The sequence below is a fragment of the Gopherus flavomarginatus genome, chromosome 22, assembly GCF_025201925.1.
Source record: "Gopherus flavomarginatus isolate rGopFla2 chromosome 22, rGopFla2.mat.asm, whole genome shotgun sequence".
Lineage (NCBI taxonomy): Eukaryota > Metazoa > Chordata > Testudines > Testudinidae > Gopherus > Gopherus flavomarginatus.
In genome coordinates, this window is record NC_066638.1 from 10511282 (window position 1) to 10535915 (window position 24634).

A 24634-nucleotide genomic window follows, 5' to 3' on the forward strand; every position below is an offset into this window, starting at 1 on the left:
GTATTCAACAGTGAGTGGAATGGAGATTTTGGCCAAGGACAGTGAGACAAATCCACAGTTGAGTTCTTACCGAAAGTGCAACTTGAAAGGGCCTTATGACCGGATTTTCAGAGGGTTTGAGCTCGCATTGAAGTCAAGGGGAGTTTTAGATGCTAAGCACCTCTGAAAATCAGCCCACTGGATTTTGAAGATCTTGTCTGAAAAACTCACAGGCAGCAAACTGCATGGAAATAAATTTAACTTCTTCCTGAAGAAAGGGCTGAATGGAGCCTAATTTTTAGTACCTGTTGTTCCAAGGAATCCCAATATTTCAAATCTGATGCTTAGACCATTAAACAAGTATCTCCTCAATATAGCCTCTTCGTACCACTAATGTCAGAAAGCAGGTTGATCTCTCTGAAGCAGAGCAGAGCGAAAACGGGGCGCTTTGTTTTGATCAGATGTATTGCACTCAGAACAAACTGACCTGGTATTTAATCTCTTGTTCCACCTCACTATTTGCACAGGTCTAAAAAGAGCCCATATTTTGCCTTCCCATTCCAGCACACAAGAAAAGGAGAAAACTGATAAATTCACACTGTGGTCAAAAAGACCCAAGCTGTTTAACCACAAAAATTGTGTTGGCTCCTCAGCAACAAGCAGAGTAGCTGAGAAAGGGTGAAAACAGAGAGAAACTGGTCCATATAAAGTGTGACATACTGGCTGCTGCTTAAGGGAATGAGCCATCTTTCCAGCCTCAGTCATGAAATTGGTCAGGGTTACTCATTGCAGCATGGCAAGGGTTAGGAGCCATATCCTCTTGTGACTATAGCGATATCTTCATTTCCCTAGAGCAGCCTCTTTGACCATTGAAGTGGATGCATCAGCTGGGACCTGTGTTTGCTGCTCCTGGTGTTTTCATTGTGATTAGAGACGGGAACATGTTACCTCCTTCCATCTGCGCGCAAGCTTGTCATCAGCAATCTGGTTTTGTTTGGATGCCCTTGGTTCCACACGCGAGCCTGACTGACCCTCTGAAGGAGTCTGAGAAGCCCCTGGTTTAAACATTCCCTCACAGCGTTTGCAACCCCAGACATCAAGGCCGCCCGGCCTGGCGCACGAGGCGAGGAAAAGGAAACGGGCTCCTCCAGTCACTACCCAAGTGGAATGAGCACAAAGCGTGGTGCCCCTCCCCCCATAGGCCCTCCTGGGGTAGATAGGAACCCCACGGCCTCCCCCCAGGAACACACATTCCCATCACCTCTCCCTTTCGATCACAGGGCACGTGACTCCTCCCCTTTGTCCCCATCACCAGGACTCTCCCTGTGACCCTAATACAGGGGCCGCCCCCGCTCCCCCAGCCACCCTAGGGCTCCCACCCCAGAACTAGGCCCCTTTACTCCCGTCACGCCCCTACAGCCCGTGACCTTTGACCCCTCCCTTCCTTGTACCGCGCGCGGCCCTTGCGCAGATTTTTCTGGAAGGCCCCGGACGTTGTCAGTAACCATAGAAACCAACGCCAAGCGCCGAACCCGTGCCGGGGCTCCCGCCTCTTCTCTGGTGATTGGCCGCCGCGGCAGCCAATCAACTAGCGGACTGGGGGGAACTGGGCGCGAGGATTGGCTGGCGGGCTCAGCGAAGAGTGGGGCGGGGGTTCCGGTTCCGGTTCCGGTGTGAGGGGCCGAGGCAGCAGCGGGAGCGGGAGAGGCAGCGGGCAGGAGAATGATGGGGCCGAGCGCGGCGGAGGCGGCGGAGCAGGAGGAGCGCTTCGACGGGATGCTCTTGGCCATGGCCCAGCAGCACCAGGGCGGCGTGCGCGAGGTAACGCCCGCATGGCCGCGCGCGTCAGGCCGCCCCTCCCCCTGTCCCGGGCCCGCGTGAAATGGGAACGGGGGCGGGGCTCCGGGGCTCACCCCACCCTGGTTGGGCGCCCCCTGGAGCTGACGCTGGAATGAAGCCGTGACACCCCCCCTCCCAGTTCCTGCGCACGTGCTCTGGGGGCTGCATGTAGCCACGTGGTCTCACCCCCCCCCCCCGGCCTCTGCTGTGCCCGGGATTTCCCCTCCAGCCCAAGGGCTTGGCCACTTCGGCAGGGAAACGGCGATTCTTAATCAAGAGGCCGGGGTCGGTGGGGTGCTTGTGTCCTGTCCGTTTCAGAAGCACTGAATGCTCCTGTTGGTGACCCAGCGATTGCCTTGTTGATGTGTGCCAGCAGCCTCCACCCACGTTGGTATTGCTTCCACTAGAGTCCTCTGTTGGGCCCCAGGGTGCCTGTGGTAATGGCTTGGAGACATTGACTTGAATGTATTTCTCTTGTATTATTAATATGGTGCTATTGACATGCATGGCTTTCATAGACAGCCAAGAAGACACAATCCACACCCATGTTACCATTTCAATAGACAAAATACAAGCAAAAGGATGTAATATAAAAGTAAGTTGACTGAGTAGCTATATGAGAGAGACAGGGTGGGTGAGGTAATCTCTCTTATTGGACCAGCTTCTGTTAGTGAGAGAAACAAGTTCTGGAGCCACATAGATGGCTTCTTCAGGTCTGGAAATGATTCTCCAAGTTCAGTGAAAGATATTAGCTCTCCCACTTTGTCTCTCTAATATTCTGGGCCCAACACAGCTACATTCCATGTATTAGTAGCTGTATGGCAGGTTCCTTGTTTGTCATGCATGTCATTGAACCCTATCCCTGGTGAGCTGTGACCCTAAGAACAACCATATTGAGTCAAACCTATGGTTCGTCTAGCCCAGTATCCTATTTTCCAACTGACTGGTGCCAGGTACTTCAGATAGAGTAAATAGAACAAGGCAATTTATCAAGTGATTTATCCTCTGACATCCAGTCCCACCTTCCAACCCTGCTGCAAGCAAAATTGCTTAAACATGAGCAATTTGGCCACTGTAGACAGAGATTTCTTTACTGACAGTCATCCCAAAATATTGTGATGACTGTTGCATGGTATTTCAAATGACCTAGGAAGATAAATAGGATAGTTAGTTTACCATGGCTTTCAGGCCCACATCAATCAGGGAAACCATAGTAGCAACAGCACTTCTACTGACATAGCATAGCTTTCACCTAAGGTGTGACAAGGGATTTAGTCTCAGTGAGCACAATTTTTGTTTCCTCTCCCATCTCACAGGAATTTTAAATTTCTTGTAGAAATTGCCATACTGAAACATACCTATATAGTCCAGTCTTCTCATGTGTGAGAGGTCTATGGCCCTACCAAATTCACAGTCCATTTTGGTCAATTTCACATTCATAGGATTTTTAAAATAGTAAATTTCATGATTTCAGCTATTTAAACCACAGTGGTGTTATTTTAGGGGTCCTTGCCCATAAAAGAGTTGGGGGGTTGCAAGGTTATTGTAGTCGGGAGGGTACTGCTACCCTTCTGGGCAGCTGGAGCGTGGTGGCTGCTGGCTGGGAGCCTACCTTTGAAGGCAGAGCTACCGCCAGCAGCAATGCAGAAGTAAGGATGGCACAGTATGGCATAGTCACCCTTACTTCTATGCTGCTGCCTGCAGAATAGGGCCCTCAGTCAGCTGCCGGCACTCTCCAGCTGCCCAGCTTTGAAGGCAGCAGCATAGAAGTAAAGGTGGATGGCATGGTATTGCCACCCTTACTTCTGCACTGCTGCTGGGAGCGTGCATCCTTCAGAGCTGCGCACCTGGTTAACAGCCACCTCTCTCCATCCACCCAGATCTGAAGGCAACGTGGAAGTAAGGGTGGCAATACTGTGACACACCACCACCCCCCATAACCTTGCTACCCCCCCTTGCAATTCCCTTTTGGATCAGGACCCCCCATGTGAGAAACACTAATTTCCCTTGTGAAATCTGTATAGTATAGGGTAAAAGCATACAACAGACCAAATTTCACGAGGGAGGCTAGATTTCACAGTCCATGATGCATTTTTCATGGCCATCCATTTAGTAGGGCCATACAGAAGCAACTCCTCTTTTGCATCCCATGCATCTGGACCATTATACAATGCTATCCTTTAGCTGTGCCATATTAGAGCAGCTATTTGTCTCTGCTTCTATTGAGTCCACTTATCTTTTCCTTGGACAGGGAGGACTTTGCTTGGTGTATGGCCTGGAAATGAGGATCCTTGCTCAAATAGTTCTCTCATTCACCAGACTGTTGATTTAAAAAAAAAAATTTGTTCAGTGCGATACTGCAAAGATTAGGAAAAAGTGATAAGGGATTGTACCAATGGTATTTCAAGACCTACAGACTTTTCTTGCAGCTGTGCAACCGCCTAGCTTTATTAAACCAGTGTGGTAGATGTTAAACCCCGAGTTTGCATTGGTGGCCATTGTGAATTACAGAATTTTATAGATTAATTTTCTTCATTTATTTAGTGAAGTCCAGAGTACTGAATCATGTATGCCTTACCTCTTACAAGTGTAGCTGCAGTTTATAATTTTTCATATTTAAGTAAGTGTGCTGTAGTCTCTCTTGTAAAAACAAATAAGACTTGATCACATAAGGTCTCCGATGGCTACTACAGCGTTGCTCAGAGCTGAGGAATGATTTGGTGTGTGTGTGTGTGAAAAAAAATTACTGGGTTTTTACATGAGCAAAGAGACCTAAGCTTATGAGAATTAAAAAAAACAAAAACCAATCCTTACACCAGAGAGTTTTAAGGTTATAATTCTAGAGGCCCCCACTGTAACTCTAGTAGTCATGGTGGTTCTGAGGGAAGGTGACTTCAAAAGGAATTTTTCAGTCCTTGCCCATTGTATAATCTCATGAAGATCTCTTCAAGGTAGAGAACCCAGAAGGCAGATCTTTGCAGAATACGCTAGTTGTTGTTTATCTGAGAAATAGATACATGGGTTTGATGTCAAGCTTTCAACAGATCTTCAGGTAGACTTGGCTGGGGATTACAGTACAGAACATCAAAAATCTCTCCTTACTGAAGCAAGAAATACCAATGGGAACTAGCGTCTCCTGTTGATCTGGTGGCAGTTTGATGTCCTGGCAGGCCAAGAGCAGTGTTACTTTGTTTTTGCTTGGGTAGGTTGAAATCTTTATTTCAAGTCTCCTGAAACTGCCTGTGTCTTGTCTTTCAGCTTGTGAACACGTTCTTCAGTTTCCTCAGACGTAAAACTGATTTCTTCATAGGAGGAGAAGAGGGAGTAGCAGAGAAGGTAACTCACCTCAGGTCTTCATGATTGATTTCTGATATACCTAGAGCAAGCTATGCTCTATCTGGAAAAGCTCCTTTCTGTGGAGACTGAGTTCTCCATATTCTCCAGTTACTGCTCTGCTTCAGCGTGCACTCCTATTGCCATCTGATTCTTTTTTACTGCTCTGTGGGCCTGACTTTCTGTGAAACTGCTGAAACATACTAAGGAAACAAGGTAATAATAAACTGCCCCATCCACAGCTGAGCATGTTTGCTTGGGTGAGTGGCATCAGTGGTGAAAGGTTATTGGTTTTTTTGTCTATGCTCTGGCCAAAGGCTTGTTTGGAAAGCAAGCCTGCCAGACATACGGACTTAACTGTGACAGACACCACAGGATTGATAACCCCAGGTTACCTTGTTTGTTCATTTCAGAAAAAGCACAAAGTCCGTCTCACAGCATATGCGATTGCCACTTTGTCTCTTAGCTGCAGGATATGACAGTGTTGGTGTGAGGCCGGTGGTCACTGTGTGGGTGTGGGAGAATTGGACCCTTCCGATTCCAGCAGGCTGGCATGCCTGACCCTTCTGCAGAGTACTACATTTCATATTTAATCTCATAATAGACCTAAGTGCTCAAATATGAAGTACCCAAACTTTCTGAATGGCTTCTGTAGTTAACGACATAGCAGGAGTTCTAAACTTCTTCACAGTGTGGACTATGTCTTAGTAGCATCCCATGGAAACATTGATTTCCATACAGACCACATCCCCTCCTACTGGCTATTGGATAACATCTGTGGCAGGCAACTACAGCAATTCTTGCATGGGAAAAAAAAATCACTATTGAGAAATTAAATATATTTGTAGGTGCTTTAATGCAGTTTAGCAAGTGGAGGTGAGGAACAAATTCTCTGTGTGCCACCATTAAGTGCTCTGCCAACCACTGCTGATCTGCAGGCCAGAGTTTGGGAACCACTGCCATATGGCTTTGTCAATGCTGCATAACGTACACATGCTGCTTAATCTGTGAAATGGAAGAAAGAAGCTTTAGGATGAAAATGATGCAAAAGATTAACTCCTCTTCCCCCCTCAGTCTGGGGGGAGAGGGCTAGAAATCTTCAAGTTCCCAAAGGAATGGGCATATAGTTATAGAAAGAAAATGTGATTAGCACTCTGAACAGAATTTCAGATGACTGACACCTGTAGTGGCTAGAGTTGAGAACTAAAAGTTGGAACTCCTGGCTTCTATGCTGTACTGTCGAAAGTTACATAGTAAATCAAGTCACTTAGCAGCCATACCTTAGTTTCCTCACCTGTAAGAGAAAGATAAGATTTACTTCTCTTGTAGAGTGCTTTGTGATCCTCTGAAGACATTGCATACAAAACGTGACTTCCTCTGCCTTTCACGACATAGTACCCCCCCTCCCCCGACAAAGGTTTGAAGAAGCCAGACTGCTCTATCCCATTCTCGTGCTACCCATCCTTATGCTAAAGTTTCCTTTGGGACTGAAGTGTCTTGTGTGTGTGGTCTCAGCACCAAGGTGAAGCTTTTGTGGTGGGGGGGTAAAGGGAAATTATGCTGACATGAGAGGTGAGAATATATGCTCCCCCCTGTTTTTTTTAAAAGAACTTTCTTGTGCTTGACTGAGGGTTTATTTTTAAAATCATCCTCCTCACTATGGATTCATTCCTCAGTAAAGGCAAGTCTTTAAGAAATCACTATACAGACAAACTATATGACACACAAATACAGATTAGCTATTCAAATGCTGAAGCAACTTTAAGAGTCTTCCAACAGCAAAGCCACTTGAAACAGAGCCATTTTCACAGTCAAATGGCTACAGAACACCCTGCCACTTGCTGCCTGCTATGTGTCAGTGCCCTGGTCTCAGTCTCTGGCTCTCCTGAGATGTGGGTTAGGCATATGGTGGACAGGAATAGCATGCTTCTCCCACCTCCATTTGGGAAACAACACGGAGCCTGTTTCACACAGCTCTTTGGGATCATAGCTTGGAATCTGACTAGCTATAGAGGCAGGGAAACCATAATGTTGAACCCTCTTTTGTGGATGGAGAAAGATTCCGGAGAAAACCTTTTCCTAAGGCAGCTTCACCTCGAGCGGCATCACCACAACAGGCTGTGGCCTGTCAGGCTCTCCCAGCCTCAGTTTCCCCTTTTTAGCCACACATGAAGGGAACATAGTCTGTCTCTGATACAAAGCCTGCTCCTAGGCATAATTGGTATACACCAGTGCAGTAATTCCCCGAAAACCTTGTAATAAAACCGTTCTGCAGTTTCCACAGTAAATGTATGAAGATACAGTGGCTTTTTTCCCCCATTCCCTTCTTCAGGTTTAGGTCTGCCACATCACCCACCAAGTCAATAGCAGCACTCTGTTCCAAGTTCTTTTTACACCAATCTAGAGTCCCTCTCACCAGGCCTTCCTGCCTGAGGGTGACCAGTCTTTCTGCAGCCTTTCACACAAGTCTGTGTCCCAAAAGCTCCCCCTCCTGCAGTGTTCCACTCCTCCAGGCCTCCCTGCCTTCAAGTCCTGCCCCTTAGCAGGGGCTCCACTTCCTGCATCAACCCTCTTTCTTCCAGGCTTAGCTTCCCTGACCAAGCAGTATCATTCCTTTTTTCCTAGGAGCCACTGCCCAAGCCTCCCACTCATCTAGGATCCCCCGTTTCAGTCAGTTCTCACCAGCAGTTCTGTTCCAGCTCTTATCTGAATTCAGCTCTCTTCCAAGCAAATCCTGTCACCTCTTCCTTGCTGCTGCTGCTGCTGCTGCTTTCTCTCTCAGGTTCAGGCACCATTCATCTGTTCTGACTCTCCTGTCCTCGAGTGCCCAGATGCCCTCTCTTGAGCCTAATTTGGGGTCAGCTGACCAGTTGCAGGTGAACTGGTCTCTTCCCTGTTAAAGGGCCAGTGTTACCCTGTGACACACCTGCCTCCTTTTCACTTCCACTCCCCCAAATGAATTAGAAGGTATTTTAGTAGTACCATCCTTTTTGGCTTTTTGGAGACTCAATTCCACTTCTGTGTATGCAACACAGTGTGTTTTGAATATCATATCAAAGAAGGTACTGCAAGCCAGTGTTCCCTCTAATTTTTTCCATACATATGCGGAATGAATTTTGTTATGTGCACCAATATGGAGGTAATGTGCAGATCTGCATCACCAGTAGAAACAAAAAACCTAGATATACATTTTTTTTTAAATTACCATAGGGATAATTACTCCAGCCAGGACAGGTTAGACATTTTAGAGCTCACTACTCAAAAAATTAAATTTTAAACATAAGAGAAATAAAATTATGAAATGTATAGACCAGTCCAGAAATGAAAATAACAGCACTTTGAAAGAATAAAATTACAGAGAATATATGTGCATTGCAGGAAGTACCAACAACAACACAAGTATGTGTTGGGAGATGAATGTGTCAGAAACACTGTAGGTAGTCAGAGACTGTGCATTGTCTCTTTAAGGCACTCACTTGCCAGAAGGCTCGTTCAGACCACAGCAGCTGTCCTGCTCCTGAGCCCCATGCCACCCCCCGTCCCTGTGGAGATGGGGTACATGGGCAGGGGGAGGCAGGGGAAAGAGGAAAGAGGACCCTGATAGCACCTGTCTGCCCCCCACAACAAACAGAGGAGGGTACCAGGAGCAGCTGGCCAGGGGCTCCAAGGTAGAGGGCAAAAGCAGTGTGGCTGCAGAACTGTGTGGGGAGGGGCACCTGAGCACATGCTGCTATGGCTCTGCTAATAAAGTGCGTGATTCACTCCGGGGTGGCCATGAAGCTTAGAGGGAACGGAGTACTGCACTCCTGCTGTGTACATTAAGATTTAATAATAATTGTATCCTTCTCCCCCTGTACTGGTTTGCAGTCAGTTGTATAATTAGCTGAGGTCCATCCTTGGAACGTCCTTTTTTTAAATTTGTACCCTTTGATATAAGGAATCTCTTCCTCCCTTTGATTCCTATCTGTGACGGTTGCCAGGGGTACCCAACATTGTTCCCACCTGCCTTGCATCACATTCTCCCCAGATGTTCTCTTTCCTGTCTGAAGAGCTAATGTGTCTTCCACAGCAGAACTGTTTTCACTACGTGCTGCCTAACACAGTACCTCTGGCATTATCAACAGCTGGGTTATTGCTCTGGCTTCCTGCCTGTTTACTCAACTCTCCCACCAAGCAGTGCAGCCATTTACATCACAGACCTTGATGTTCTGCCTTTCTTCAGTGCTCCTGGGGCAGGGTTATATGGTAACTTGTTCCCACGCTATATAATTTGGCTTTCAATTTTTTCAAATCTCTCTCCTACAAGCTATAGGTTTCAGGTAAAAATTGATGCTTCTAGGTTTTTAAGTATTCATTGTATTTCATTTTTTTCCCCTATTCTGCCAACAATGCAAGGTGTTTACAAAAAATAGTATGAATGCAAGGTCTCCACCCTAAATAGCTTACTATCTAAATATTAAATCGGATAATATAAGTATATGGGGACGCTTCAGATGGGAAAGGCCTTCTGTATACTCCACCTGGAAAGCATCCGGATCCAGTTATAACCCATTATACTCCTAGAACTTCTTCCACGGAGGGGATCTCAAAGCATTGACAAACACTAGTTATCAGAGCCTCCTTGTTGGTATTCGTCTCACTTTACAGATGAGTAAGGCACAGAGACTACGTGAATAGTTTAAGGTGAGACTACAAATCCTAGGCACAGAGCTGGGTATACAAAGTAGGATCCTGAATCTCCATTGCATTTTCACCTCTGCAAAGTAGCTGTTAAATACTGCCAAATCAATTGGTAGGATTTTACACTGCACAAGGTACAGGGCAGTGGAGAATCCGGCTAAGGGAGTACTTTTCTTCTATAGGCAGAGACTTGGAAAGTATTCTGAACTTTCCCAGATATCCTGTCAGACCCCACCTCAATCATGGGATGAAAAGAGGGAAATATCCCTAGGTCAGTGCTTTTGAGGAATGTGTCCGCTCTGTAGTAGACTTACAAGGGAGGTTGAGTCTCCCTTCAGCTGCTGCCACCCAGGTTCATGGTGAATTCTTGATACTTATCCATCATTGGGCTCCTTTCTTTCAGTTAATCACAGAGACATTCAGCCACCACAACAAGCTGGCTCAGAAAGAGCAGAAGGAGAAAAAGGCCCGGCAAGAGGCAGAACGGCGTGAAAAGGCAGAGCGAGCTGCCAAACTTGCTAAAGGAAAGAAGCAGGAAGATAATGAGCCAAGGATCAAGGAGCTTACAGAGGAAGAGGCAGAAAGGTTGCAACAGGAAATTGACCAGGTGAGAGTGCACACACATGCTCACCATACTGAGTTATCTGCCTTTTAAAGGGAGACTGGGGCTAGATCCAGCCTTCTTTGTTGGCTTGTGTGCAACTCAATCAGTAGTGACTGGTATAATTCAGTTAGAAGCTTTGTGCTTGTACAAATATCCAGAATACCAGACTGGAGCAGCTGTTGTATTTCCAAGTTAATCTAAGCCTGCCCATGCTTTCTTGGTTCTCTTACAAGTTACTTTGCCCCAGTGCCCTCAAGCAAGTGCTCTTATTGCAACAGAGTACTCTGGCACAATCTCTGAGTAACTCCCTCTGCAGTTACACTGGGGAAAGGAGCAGAGGAGGGCTGATGCCATGCCAGTCTCCCTCTTGCACAGTGGGGCTTTCCTGTTACGTGGTGCAGGAGAGCTGGAAATTCTCCCCCCCCCCCCCCCCACCTTTCCTGTAGTTCTGAGTCATGAGTAGGCCTGCAGCTTTCTCTGAAGAAGGAAATGGGGCCACCTAGTGCTGTATTAGTACATTTCGTTTGTCAGAGTTTCACAGACATCAGATAATCAGTCTGGGATGTTTGGGTTTTTAACAGAAAAAAGAGCAAAAACAAGATGAGCCCAAAGATGTCTCAGTGAAACCCTGTGAGAATCAAACGGACTCTCCAGAGCCCAGCAAACAGGTAATGTGTTCCCAGAGACTTCGTCAGTTCCGAGGAGGGGGAAGTGTGCATCTGAACAACGTTGAAGGGGCCTCTCGGTATGTAGGGGAGTGTGCCACCTGAATGGTGCGGAGTGTCCTCTGGGAGAGCATGCACTGGAGGTCTTCAGTGCTTCTGCCAGCTGTACTCCTTGTCCATTTGGAGAGTGCAACAGATTCTCAAAGACATTCCCTAATTTTTAAAAAATCTGATGCTTTAAAAGGAAATCTTTGCCTTCTAATTCTGGACTGGATCTGCATGGAGTGCCTTGGCCGTCAAACACATAATTAACTGGAAAATCCCATCTGAATTTAAAGAGCCGTTCTTACTAGTGAAATGTATATGTAGGCTTGAAAACCTCTTTACTGATGCTTAAATTGTCTGTTTAGGAGACAGATGATGAGGAAGAAGATGAGAAGGATAAAGGAAAACTTAAACCAAACTCTGGGAATGGGGCTGATCTTCCAAACTATAGGTGGACACAGACCCTTTCTGAACTGGATGTAAGTGCTGCCTTTGATTGGGGATGTGAGGAATTTTAGCCTTGAAACTTGAGGGCAGGCAACAGCTCCACAGTTCATAGCAGTGATCAGCTAGCTCAATGATATGCTTTGTATTCTGGTTGTCCAAGAAGATAACGGTAACAGTGTTCAGCTGTAGCACACCTATGGAGGGAGAGAGCTTGGCAGATAAGATGCTTTGATGCCCTTTTGTCATCCTGCCTCAATCTTGACCTTGTTGAAGTGAGACAGCGCTCATATTTTTCTCATCCTGTGTGACCCACTTGAGACCTGTCAGGCACCATCTTGCCAGATTTCTGCTTCAGCCCCCACAGAGTCCATATATTTAATGCACAATGAGCATGTCCTGCACTGGCATATACCTTGTAGCTCAGATGAACTCAAGATAGAGAGTCTTGGAGCAGTAACACAAGGGGAAGTGAGAGAGCTCTCTGATCCCTCCTTCTCCCTCTCTCTCCTGTTCAGCTGGCCATACCATTCAAGGTGAACTTCCGACTGAAGGGGAAGGATGTGGTGGTGGACATTCAGAGACGGCACCTGAAAGTGGGGCTGAAGGGTCACCCCCCAGTGATTGAAGGAGACCTATACAATGAAGTGAAGGTGGAGGAGAGCTCCTGGCTGATTGAGGATGGTAAAATAGTTACCGTGCACCTGGAGAAGGTAAGAGCATAAATGCCATACTGGATCAGACCAGTGATCCATCTACACAGTATTTTGACACCTCAATTTGAGACCGTTCTTCATGGCTTGTCTACACTTAAAATGGTGCAGCAGTGGGTGCTCCACCTCCCCGAGAGGAGGTAGCTAGGTCAACAGGAGAATTCTCCCATCGATCTAACACTGTCTACACACTGGGGTGAGGTTCATTTCATCGTGTCGCTCAGGGGGTGTGGATTTTTTTACTGTGACATAGTTATACTGACCTAATTTCCTAGCATAGACCAGGCCTCAGTTTTGTCACCTAAAAAGAACTGTTTGGGTCTGGAACTCTCTCTCACATCCTGTACAAGGTACAGCAGGGTGAAATAGTGATAGCATTCAGGCTCATGTCTGTTATACATCCCTCAGAGCCAGGAAACTTGAGAATTAAGATTGTATTTCCCTTCCTGTTCTTTGGTACAGTATTGCTTGAGCCTATATACTGCTTCACTTAGGGACATCAGAGTATTGAGGACTGGAGTCTGACCAGATTTTCAGCTGTAACTTTTAATCGATCCATGTTCCTGGATTGGTCACTCATTCTTTGAGAATGGAGTCAGCTTTTCTTTTAAAGTTGAGTGCATTATCAGAGTGAAGTGCTGGTCTATCTTTCACCTGTGGTATGTGAACATTGGGCACAGCTGGTGTGTCATGTGCTGGCAGGTCTCAGTGTGGCAGTGTTCATTTATGCCATTTCAGTTGTAGTTGATTTAATAATAGGAACATGGGTTTGCCCATTCTGGATGCTGTCTCCCTGCAGATTGTTGCTACCAGTGGTAATTCCTGCCACTTGGGATTAAACTGAGGTGGTTGAGAATGGGAAAAAGCTGCCTTATATCCAAGCTTTATCTTCTGATGGGCATTGTCAGTTAAGGACTACACGAGCTGGGTTTGATTCCAGCAACTCTGTTTCTTTGTAACAAAAAAGTAACCTCCCTAAATATCCCATATAAGCATTTCCAGAGAACCTGCTGTTTGTGAAGTGTTCTTTACCGCCGCCTCTCCTTTTTAGATCAACAAGATGGAATGGTGGAGCAAGCTAGTCCCCACAGACCCAGAAATCAACACCAAGAAAATTAACCCAGAGAACTCCAAGGTAATATCTGTTTGTCACCCCATGAGCCATAGTGAACAGGGGCTGAGACCTTGATCACAAGTTGATTACAGCATTCTTAAACCTTCTGGCCTCTACCATGTATTCACTCTGCAAGCAACGTAAATGGGGCCAAAGGACACAGAATCCAAAGGGGATGAAGACTTGGGAGAAATAGGGATCTGTGGAACTATGAGAAGCGTGGCAGGCAACTCTTCATGCTGCCTCATGAGAGACTTGGGCTGAATTAGAAGTGGGACTGTCGAATTTCTTGTGTCCAGGGAAAACAAGTTATAAAAATTTGTCACTGCCCATGGTGACAATGTTGCATTAGTCTGAGAAGAAATTTCTGCTCTGAGTAAGGAAAACCCCTTCCCCTGACTTCATATACCATGCGTACAATGTTACTCCAGAAAAGTTTGCTCCTATAGAATCCACTGAGTGTTCACCTGGAGAGGTGTAGGGAGCATGTTAAAAGAAACATGAGGAGACACGGTGCCTCCTCATGAACAGTATTTTGGATCAGAGTATGACTGTAACTGAATATTTGTGAGTGACTTTGTGAGTGTATTTCCTGACTGGGGGTATGGATGGCATAACTAGAAAGAGGTGATCTAGCATGTTAAATAATTCAAAAGCATGAGATTGCGTTGGCTACTTGAATGCTACCCTACCATGCAATCTGATCCAGCAAAACCTTATTGCAGTGAGTGCAGTTGGATTTACAGGTCAGTTTCTATATAAGTAGGTCTGTAGTTTGCATGCTGTGATGCACTGAAATTTTACTATCTTAGTTCACTGTAAGCAGAGGTTCTGTATGCAGGTCATGGGGCCTGTGGTTTGTTCCTCCATCTATAACAGAATCTCCTTGGGTTTTAGTTGTCAGACCTGGACAGTGAAACTCGCAGCATGGTGGAGAAAATGATGTATGATCAACGTCAGAAATCCATGGGACTCCCCACATCTGATGAACAGAAGAAGCAGGATATATTGAAAAAGTGCGTAGAGAGAATTCATCCATGGGTACTTCCTTCTCCACCTCCCTTGAGCAATTTTGTGTGTCAGCCATATGTCATGGAGTAATAGGAGGGGGGAGAATGACTGATGGCGCATGAGACGGGTTTGGCATTGGAGCCTGTCTGCATTCACTTGCAGAATTCAGTTGAAATGTTTTTGACATTGACCCTCAGTGTTGGGATGGGAACATACTGAATTGTGCTGTGTTGTACAGCCCTGCTCTAGGGCTATCTTCAAGTGCAGGGAGTGAGACACAGCAGGTGGTGTCTGAGCTGGAGGTATTGTCTCTATGGAGCCACTGAGATCATGTAAAAGCTCATTAATCTCCCTCAATCTAGTAGCCCAGATAATCTTTCCTCCCCCACACATCCTACATTAGACAGCTGTCTCCAAGCCAATAGCACGTTTATATCTTTATAGCCCTGTTTCACGTAACTGCACCTTGGAGTTCCTGTGAGTAACTTTCCTGCCAAGGCCATGTGGGGTCAATGCCCACATCTGCTGGGGATGAGAGGAAGGGTAACTGTGGATCATGCAGCTTCCCCTTGTAAGTGCAAAACTGCCTCTTTTCCTTGGGGTGAAACAAGGATTAGTGTAGCAGGACAGTTTCTCCTGCTACCATCTCACCTTCCTTGGTTTTTCTGCACAGATGCAGACTTTACTGGCAGTACTATCTGATATAGTTTTTTGATCAGCACCATAGGGGATTGTTCAGGCTAAAGGTCCTTCAGGTTTATGTGCCGTGTGCTTCTAGTGAGATGACTTGTCGTTCCAAAACGTACATCAGACCCTAAACTGAGACTGTCTCCCCTCACTGCTCAGGAAGAATCTGGGCTTGCCCTTGCTTCCCTGAGCAGTGTAGACAGGATCTCTTGTACACAAGATCACTTGTTGAATGTTCTCCATAAGTTTACTCCCAATGTTCTTTGACTGGTGGAGAATGGGCATGACGTTTAGACTGTCTGGCCCAGGAGTGGGCTTTGTCAATGTCCAGCTAGATTCCTGCTCTCTGCCAACAAAGTCCCCTCTGCTGACATACAGCTTACTGGAGCTGGGTTTCTGTGCTATCCTTCTCTTGCTACTGTTTTCACTATCACAGTAGCAGAGACATCCCCAGTAATATGTATGACTAAGTAATATGTCTTAAGTTTAGATCAGAATCCCCTCACCCCCATTATCAACATTGCAGCTGCTACGTGTCTGGCCTAAAGGTAATAGTTCCCAAGGGTGTGTCCCATTAATAACCGTTGCTCGTTTACACCTGTTGGCCTTGATGACTGGGTAATGTTACTGATATTACTAACAGGAGCAGGAAGGAATGAAGTGGTGTCCAAGGTTCCTTGCACGGAAAGCTCTGCAAATCAACATGGCTAATGTGAGACCTGCAGGCCTGGGGAAGGGGAGGGCAGCAGCCATCATGGTAGCAAGTGAAAGTGACAGCAGAGAGGGCATTGCTGTCGTCCTCCTATGTGGAAGAGGGGATTAATGTGTTCCCACTATACAGGAGCTGTTGTGAGGATAGACTGAAAAGTGCCTAGGAAGTAAGTGTGTGGTGTGTGTGTGTGTGGTGTGTGTGTGTGATGTTGCAGAGTAGCATGCAGCCTGCCTAGCTCGTTCACTTGTGCACTTTTCTTTCTTGCAGGTTCATGGAGCAGCATCCAGTCCAGAATGGACTTTTCAAAGGCTAAATTCAACTGAGCCCCTCTTGTTCCCCCTCCACTCCCTTCAGACAGGCCATGGAATGGGACAGGATGTGCATGGGTCGGAGGGAGGGAAGGGTCATCTCCTGACCTTGGGCGAGTAAACACACCTGTCATCCCTAAATGAACTTGCCATGGAAGCAGCTTCATGACTGGCATCCCCACTGTTGTCAGTCCAGCACAATGCAAGGCCCTTGTATCCGTTTGCAGCAGCAGCGCCTGTCAGACACGTAGCCAGCTGGCTCCCATATATATAGACCGCAAGGACCTTGCTTGGTGGAGAGGAGGGGGTAAAGCAAGTCTGGCTAAAGCAATGTTTGAACATCTCCTGGGACTGTCACTTGCCTCTTGAGGACCCCTTAGCCCCAGTTCTTGGTTAAGAACCAGTCTAGTTATGACAGGAGTGGAGCTGATGCAAGCTGTCCTCCCAACTCCTGCTTTGAAACTGAGCAGCTGGAGCTTTTATGGGCAAAATTCCATCTTCTGTCTCCCCCTAATCCTCTCTCCCCTGATGTACCTGCTCCAAAGCAAGCTGCATCTGTAAAACTCTATAGGACATAGCACCCTGGCTAGGACCCACCCTGCTATGTTTATTAGGCAAATTGACGCAGGAGGGTGGATCAGCTGTGGCATTTGGGGTATTGGTCCTACCTTCAGTAATACAGCGCTGTTCACAGTGGGTGAGTCCTTTAACTCTTTCTGCGTGACTTGCTCTGCTCTCCTGTAGGAACAGTTGGCTTGTTTTGTAACACTTTCCTAGCCTTCATCTGTTTGTCGAGGGGGGTGCCCCAATAAGACCTGCCTTCACCCTTGGTCTTTGGAGTAGAGGCTAATGTGCCAATTAAACTCCATTTTATCTACAACAGAGAAGGATTTTACTCCTGGTCCACACGGGTACAAATCCATTTCAGTTATCAGAGGACATTGCTCCACTAGTCACCACACTGCTGGCTCAGATTAGTTGGGAAGGGGCTTTGCGGCCTTTCTAACTCGGGGGAGGTGCTAGAGCTGAATCATGCCTGGGGAGCAAGGAGGGGCCAGTGGCTGATTTGCCCACTGAGTGGGATTGGCTCAGTCTGTTGTTGGGCCTGGTGAAAATGGGACAAGTGGATCGCTATGGACTTCAGGTGAGAGGTCACTAAAGTGACAGAGGGGTGTGTGGAAATTCTGCTAGCCAGCTGAATGAGCAGCACCGAGGCTGATCAGCAAAGGGAGGGGTGGATGGTATCTATTGGGTGTCTGGGGAGGGGTGGATGGTAGGCAGGACAGAGCCCTCTGGGCAGTGACAGCTCTTGCTGGAGGTTTGATCTCTCTCCACCTATTTCAAGTTAGTGTTTTCCAAGAGGCCTCCTCTCTTCCACCTGTTGATTGGCCAGCAAGTGTCCCCTGCGTTCTCCTCTCCAGAATGCTGCTGACTCGAGTAACTTGTTTCTGCATGTTCATATCATTGTTAAAGCTGCACTTGTGAAATAAAGGCAATATGCTGATCGGGGATCAGCTTGCCTGAGGCTGGGCAGTCACCTCTGACTTTGTCACTAGTGAAGCACACAGCTGGGGTGTGATTGAGCCTGGCTCCAGCTCATACACTTTAGCCCGGGCTGGCCAAAGCCCTATTTGGCCTACCCTCTGCCTGTAGCAGCTCCCTGCCTGATCAGTGCTGTGCCTGTGAAAAAGGCTTGGTGCATAATATGGTACGGAGGTTTCTTTTTGCCATGCACATTGCTGTGCAGGAACTAAGGCCTGAGCCCTGGTGTGGTTATGGAGTGAGAGCAAGTCTATTTCTCACACTCTGCTGCCTGTATGACTTTCCCCCTATATCAGATGGAGTGGAAAAGTTGCCTTTTGGTATCACTGGAGGGGCTAGTCAAACTGACAGAAGAGGCACGTTGGGCAAAGGGGTAAGTCCCCTCTGCCCCGTGCCTGGGCTGTTTGTTTTCAGTTTGAAGCAGTGGGACACGGTGGCTTATTTGCACTCGGCTGAGCCAAGGCCAGTCTGTTCCATCTCAGCTTTTGTACATTTTGGGCCCTACACGTCAGTGCTGCCTGTACAATCCCCTACAGCAGCAGCCTTGTAACTGAGAAACGTGGAGCTGGGCAGCTGCTGCTCTCCAATATTCATTGGGCAGGGTGCTTCCTTACACTTTCTGCCTAAGCTTCAAACCCTGCTGGCCAGGCTATGCTGTGAGGGGCAGAAAGGGAAGATAAGTGTGCAGACATCTAGGAAAAAGTATTTCAGGGTCTTTTAATAAAACTGACTGGGCCAGCCACTACCATGACACATATAAGCATTATTTCTCTCTCCTGTGCAGGCTGAGTAACTATGTTAGTTCCTGGAATGTATGGTTTATAGATGCTAACTTTCTGCCCAGTTCTGTTCCTGGAGTACAGCAGGCAAAAAAATCAGGTCAGTATATCTGCAGCTCTTCAGCTGCTCTGAGGCATGTGGGTTGAGAGCCTACCCTGACTGAACTGCAGTGCAGAGAGGGGGAGAGAGAGAGAGTCACTGAGAGCAGGTGCCTGCCTGGTTCTATCTGTCCCTCAAGGTGGGAGAACAGCAGGAGCAATGAGAAGACAAAGCTAGCCTCCATGCTAGCACCAGGCTTAGCTTCCAGCCTTCGGCCCCTCCCAATGAGCCAAGTACAGGCACATGGGAGGCCATACCTGCCTGTAGCACCACCCTCCTCGAACCGTGTCCTCAGTTCACCAGCACCACTTCATCCCCCACTGGAGAAATCGAGTTCTGTCACCCTGTTTGGTTGAGGAAGTAGGGTCAGATCACGGGGGGAGGAGGAGGAAGATGGATGAGCAAACTGCATCTCTTGCTTCCAATAGTGCAAACCCCACATGAGAGCAGGAGTCAGTCCCACAGCAAGCAGGCTCTAACATCCATATGCAGGCACAAGAATATTTATTGCTAACCCAGCAGTGAAAATAAGTAGATCAAAAGGTAGCAAAAGTCATTGTGATGTAATTGTCTATAGAACTGAAGTGAGAAACCTTTAGACGAGCGCCTGCTCTTATTTTTTTTAAAACACAGAGCCTCTTATTTTGATTGAGACAATTCCTGATACTGAACTTAGCCACTGTTCTTGTTCACTTCATGACTGTTGGGGTACAAAACCCATTTTATACAGCACATGATGGTGGTGAACCTTAACCATATCTCTTAAGATATTCCTCAATTTTCTAGTCCAGTCTGGCACTAGAATTCCCATTCTATAATTGCCAACCAGCTACAGCAGCACCCTATCACAGCAGACCAAATACAGTTGAAGGAAGACCACAGTGGCAGAAACAGATGCCATCTTAGAGGTGGGTGCTGTTGATTCTGGGGAATAGTTCTGCTTATTATTCATTGTGTGCAGGGAGATTTACCCCCTCATGAGAATGAACCTGCTTCAGTTATGGGAATAGCAGAGGCTACCATCCTAGCTTGTTTGTGAATCAAGCTTGGCTTTAGGCCTGAACCCCTGGACTTTAACCCTTCCAGCCAGCGGAATGGAAGGTGTTTCTCCCTGCTGACCTTGTCCTGTGCCGCTACCGAGCTGTCAATGACTCCCACCAGGGAAAGATCAATAAAAACAACACTCCCCCTCCCCCACTGGAGTGTGTCATGCTGGATTGAAATAAACCAAAGCAGAGAGGGTTTCTGGTTCCAAGCAGCTGTGAAGGTGGCTCCACAATTGCAGACCCTAAGTGGTCTAGTTACATGTGTCATAGACACTTCCTATGACTAGGAGTGATAGGCTCCCAAAAGCCCTGTTACATCTGCTGAAAAACGTTTCCAGAGCTAAATTGTCAGCACTGCCTGGTATAGACCTCCACCAGTACAGGGGGAGAGAATCTGGAGAGGGGCACCTAGCCTTTTAACTGCTATGCTACAAAAGCCATCAATCACCCGGGTCAGTGCTGCCACCCCTTGGCAAAGAAAGGAGCATTCAGCACACAAGTATGTTAATATTAGTCACCATTCTCAAGCAGGTTTAACTTGAAAGGTGGTTTTCAAGATAGGGGCAATGTCCCCCAGGCGCTCTGCCCTGCTGTGGCCGCTTAGACTGCACGCAGGAAGCACAACACAATCAATCATCCTGTGACAGGTGCTGGAGTTGCCTAAGACAAGTTTGCCTCCGAGCAATAGAACTGTACAGAAAGCAGACGGGAGCTAGCTGTGCATAGGTGACATAAGAGCAGGAACAACAGAAGCAGCCCAAGACCCATGAAAGATCTCCTTGAGCTTTTGGGTTCAGGTTCAACAGTGGTTCCTTAGGTCAGCAAGTGACTAGGCCTTTGGAGGGGTCCTGCACCTCTTCAGCTAGGTCTACCCTGCAGCTTGGGAGCGAGGGTAGAGACACTCCCTAGCAGGGCTCGAGCTAGTGTGCTAGCAATAGCCAGGTAACCGCTGCAGCTCTGACTCTGAAGCCCACTTGACTTCCTAAGCTTCAGCGCCTGAACTCTAGCCCAAGCTGCAATGTCCATGCTACCTTTACTGCGCTAGCTCAGGCCCTGCTCAGGTCTGGCTGCCTGGGCTGGGAGGCTCGCTCTCAGCTGCCATCCTCAGGCAGCCTCAGCTCGTCCTTCCCCACATATTTAGGCAAAGCCCTGAAGCCTCTTTGTAGAGGTGTTTCCAGACTGAAATACAATTCGCTCCCCCTCCCACTTTCCTTTTTCTATCACCGGCCCCTGGCTCAGCTTTTTAAGCTACATGTTAAATGGTCCAAGAAGCAGCCCAGGCAATGGTACCTTATAAACAGCAAAGCCCCCCAGGAGAAAGAACAAATACAAGGCATTTAAAGTCACTGCTTATTAACTTGAACAGAGGCTGCAGCTCCCACTTTAAGGGGGGAAGCTAGTACAGACTGGGCTGTGAAAGAATCAAGGTAGAACAGTCCATTTTCCAGCATCACTTTTTGACTGCATGGAAAGAAAACTATTCAATCATTTTCAAGAGGTGGGTGGGTGGGTGAGGAACACGGTGTTTCGTTGTTTTTCTTTGAATGTGCCAAACCGTAATTAAAAAACAGACCAGAGTTAGGGTTGCTAACCCTCCAGGATTGTCCTGGAGTCTCCAGCAATTAAAGATTAATTAAAGATGTCATGTGATGAAACCTCCAGGAATATATTCAATCAAAACTGCCAACCTTAAGCAGCATATGGAGTTGTTTTCACAACCTTAAGCAGAGTCTGTTCAGTCACAGGAAGGTCCTTAAGCAGAGGATGTTCTAGATTCATATGTATGCAGAGGGACACAGCCAGGCTGAAGGTGCTACCATGGTTGCTCGGGTCAATGACCTGCATGGTACTAGGTTTGTGCTAAGGACATAGTCATGGGACAGATCATAAAATCTCTAAAGAGCACCATTAGCTGGTTTTCCAATGGTGATTAAGACACATGCTCTGTGGAGACCTGCTTTTATTTCATTGAAAACTTAACCAAAAAATCAAAATGTCAACAGTGAAATAAAGATGCTGACTCAAGCTCCCAAAAGGAAGTAAATTCACAGGTGGTTTTCCAACATGACCTCAGCCCTAACTCCTCCTGATTTTAGCTGCATGCATGTTCATCATGAAGACCGGTTCCTGTTAAATCCACAGATATTTTACGTAACTAACAGGTGTGAGACAATGGGATTGCACGGACACTTCGATTCATCATGAATCAGACTCTCTTTTAAGGAAACACCCATAAGTTTGAGGGGTTTGTGAGCTCTCAACTGAGGGGTGGGAGGGGGGAAATCCTCTCTCATGGGTGTTCATTTAGACATTGGAGGTAAATGTATGTTACAACCAGTCTGCCTAAAAATCCCCTTCCTCCTGTGTCGCTCAGCTCTTGGCCTCTTGTAGCATTATGGTACTAGCTCCCTAGTCACCATATTCTTCCCAAAAGATCACTTGCCCCATTCAGTACCACGCCCAATACTGAAACTCAGAGTGCAGCCAGATGCAGCAACTAAGGCTGACAACTGAATGACAAAACTTGTGTCTTTCAGAGGTGTTAAAAAAACCAAAAACACAACCGGGCAAGACAAAAGTTTTGCTGCGACAAGCACCAGTGTGAACAGTGTGGTGTTGGCAGGAGTGTTCTCCTGCCGACAATGCAAATGCCGCTCGTTGGGGGTGGAAGTTTGTCAGCAGGGGAGCCGACAAACAGCAGCTACGCTGCCTGACTTTTAGCAGCAGGGCTGTAGTGACACAGCCATGTCGCTAAAAGATGTGTAGTGTAGACACAGGCTAAGAAATTGCTGGACTGACAAACATGACAACTCTTCTGGTAGCAAAAAAATGTTGCAAATTCATTCAACACCTAGGCATGAATGGGGAGAACAGCAAACAAAAAACAAAGTGACACAGGCTTGGGAGTGAGAATTTCAAACACTCACGGCTATTCTACAAGGAACCAAGAAGTGAGATGGATGCATTGTCAGATCTTTATTTTAACAGGCTAAGGTGGCAGTAGACATCCTAGTTACTCCCTAGAAATATTCTTAGAACAGAAATTAATGAGGGTTTGGAACCAAGGGCCAGCTCGGTATGATTACATGGCTTTCTAGGCCAGGAACATGTTTCACCATGTATGTGCACAGTGGGTAACTTGATGTGCTCCCCCAATTGTGGGTGAGGCCTGTAGTCACGGCTGCAGTACAAAGAAGTAATAATCTGAGTGACAGCTTTTCGGGTGGCCTGGTGTGTCAAAAATATGCTTGATCACTAGTACAAACCAAACAGCAATTCTGTGGCACTCAGCCGTTCCCACCACTCATTCAAAATAAGCTAACCCCAGTCAGGAAGTTGGCAAAACAGAAGGGAAACCTACTTTAGTCCCATAAAGCAGCTGGAAAGGAGGAGTACATGGCTAATCCTAAAGCAGCTTTTTGTGAGGGGGCTGCCCTGTGATTAGCTGGCTGCAAGCTGTCGGACCCTCTTCGAAACAGACTGGGATAGTGGCCAGGGCACAGTTGCAGGACCCGGATTAGAAGGCTATTCAGAAAGCTGCCTGAAAGGCAGCTTCAGTTACTGCCACTCAAGTGGAGCTGGCCATATTAGTTCTATATACCTGATGCCAGGGCCAGCTCCAGCTTTTTTGCCGCCCCAAGCAGCAAAGAAAAAAAAAAAAGAGATAAAGCCGTGATCAGCGGCACTTTGGTGGCAGCTCTACTGTGCTGCTTCATTCTTTGGTGGCAATTCGGCGGCCGGTCCTTCCCTCTGAGAGGGACTGAGGGACCCGCCGATGACGACCCCGGACGTGCTGTCTCTTTCCCTTGGCCACCCCAAGCACCTGCTTCTTGCGCTGGTGCCTGGAGCCGGCCCTGCCTGTTGCCCTGGTTCACCAATAAAACAGCTCTGTTCACAAGCAAAGGTTCTTCCCTGGCAGAGCCCGTCCAGCCAACACCCACCGCCAGCCTAGAACAAGGATTTTTTCCTCCCTTTATATTTTGTAAATGAAAATAAAGAACCTTAAAAAGGAAGGCTGTCTCCCTGCAGGCATCTGATGGGATATTTAGTGCTGGTGGAAGATGGCAGCTTGAGAGGCCTACAGTCAGATGTCCTCTACTTAGCCCAACAGGAACCATGCCAGTAAATGCAGTGCAAACATCTTTCCCTGGACTTCCACACGGAGGGCCTATCTGCAGGAGCAAGTGGGGAGTTTGGTCTCAATCTTTTGCCTCTCGAGACAGAGAACCATGGCTCCCAAATGGAACACGGGGAGTTGTGCTGGGAATCACTGGCTTGACACCAATCAGCTTGTTTCACACCAGCCATGCAACAGTGGGGAGTTTTCAGTCCTGACTGTCAGCAGCACCATTCAAACAGCAACTTAGGTGTAGAAAGCTCCAGATCTCAGATCAGACTGAAAGGCTCCTAGCAACCCCTGACCCAGCAAAGGGGATTACACCCCTCCTGCCCCCCAAAAACTAACCATCATCCAAGCCAACAATCGGGTCTCACTCAATGAAGCCCACTGTCACTAGGAAGTGCCTTGAAAAGAGGAGAAAAAAGGGTCTGGTACCAATTCTTACCACGCACTCACACCTTTGAAAAAGTTTATTACAAGATAGTTACCCTATAAGCTGCCACACTCTCTCATCTAATTACAGGGCTAGAGAGACCAGGTGGTTGCTTTGATAGATCATCTCCCTCCCATACCCTCCCCACCCCCAAAAAGGAGAATGACTGCAGGAGCAGGACTTTGCAAACTAGCTGCTAGTTGAATAACTGAAAAGGCAAAACTGGTCCTTCAAGTCAGAGGGTCAAGAGAACAAAAAGCTCTGACCTCCCCCCCCTTTCCCATACCCTTCATGAGGGTGTGGCTCCTCCAGATGGATTAAATGAGTACAAGATTGGGGGTGGGGAGACACTGCAGAAAAGTTTGTCCCCACTTTGGCCTCAGTTCTGTAGAATTGTCATTGACAGGCTGCCCTTTATTAACCCCCCCATACACACATTTCCCTCCACACAGACAGCTCCTAAGAAGCTATTTGATTTAC

General features: G+C 47.2%; 1 protein-coding gene across 1 annotated transcript; it reads left to right on the plus strand.

Annotated features, from left to right (window-relative positions):
- Positions 1-1632: 1632 nt before the first annotated feature.
- Positions 1633-17659, plus strand: NUDC (nuclear distribution C, dynein complex regulator). The gene is made up of 9 exons (XM_050932056.1): positions 1633-1800; positions 5077-5154; positions 10235-10438; positions 11017-11103; positions 11511-11624; positions 12108-12302; positions 13354-13437; positions 14314-14432; positions 16094-17659. The coding sequence occupies exons 1-9, from the start codon at positions 1702-1704 to the stop codon at positions 16137-16139; spliced, it is 1026 nt and encodes a 341-aa protein (XP_050788013.1). The 5' UTR covers positions 1633-1701; the 3' UTR covers positions 16140-17659.
- Positions 17660-24634: the final 6975 nt, after the last annotated feature.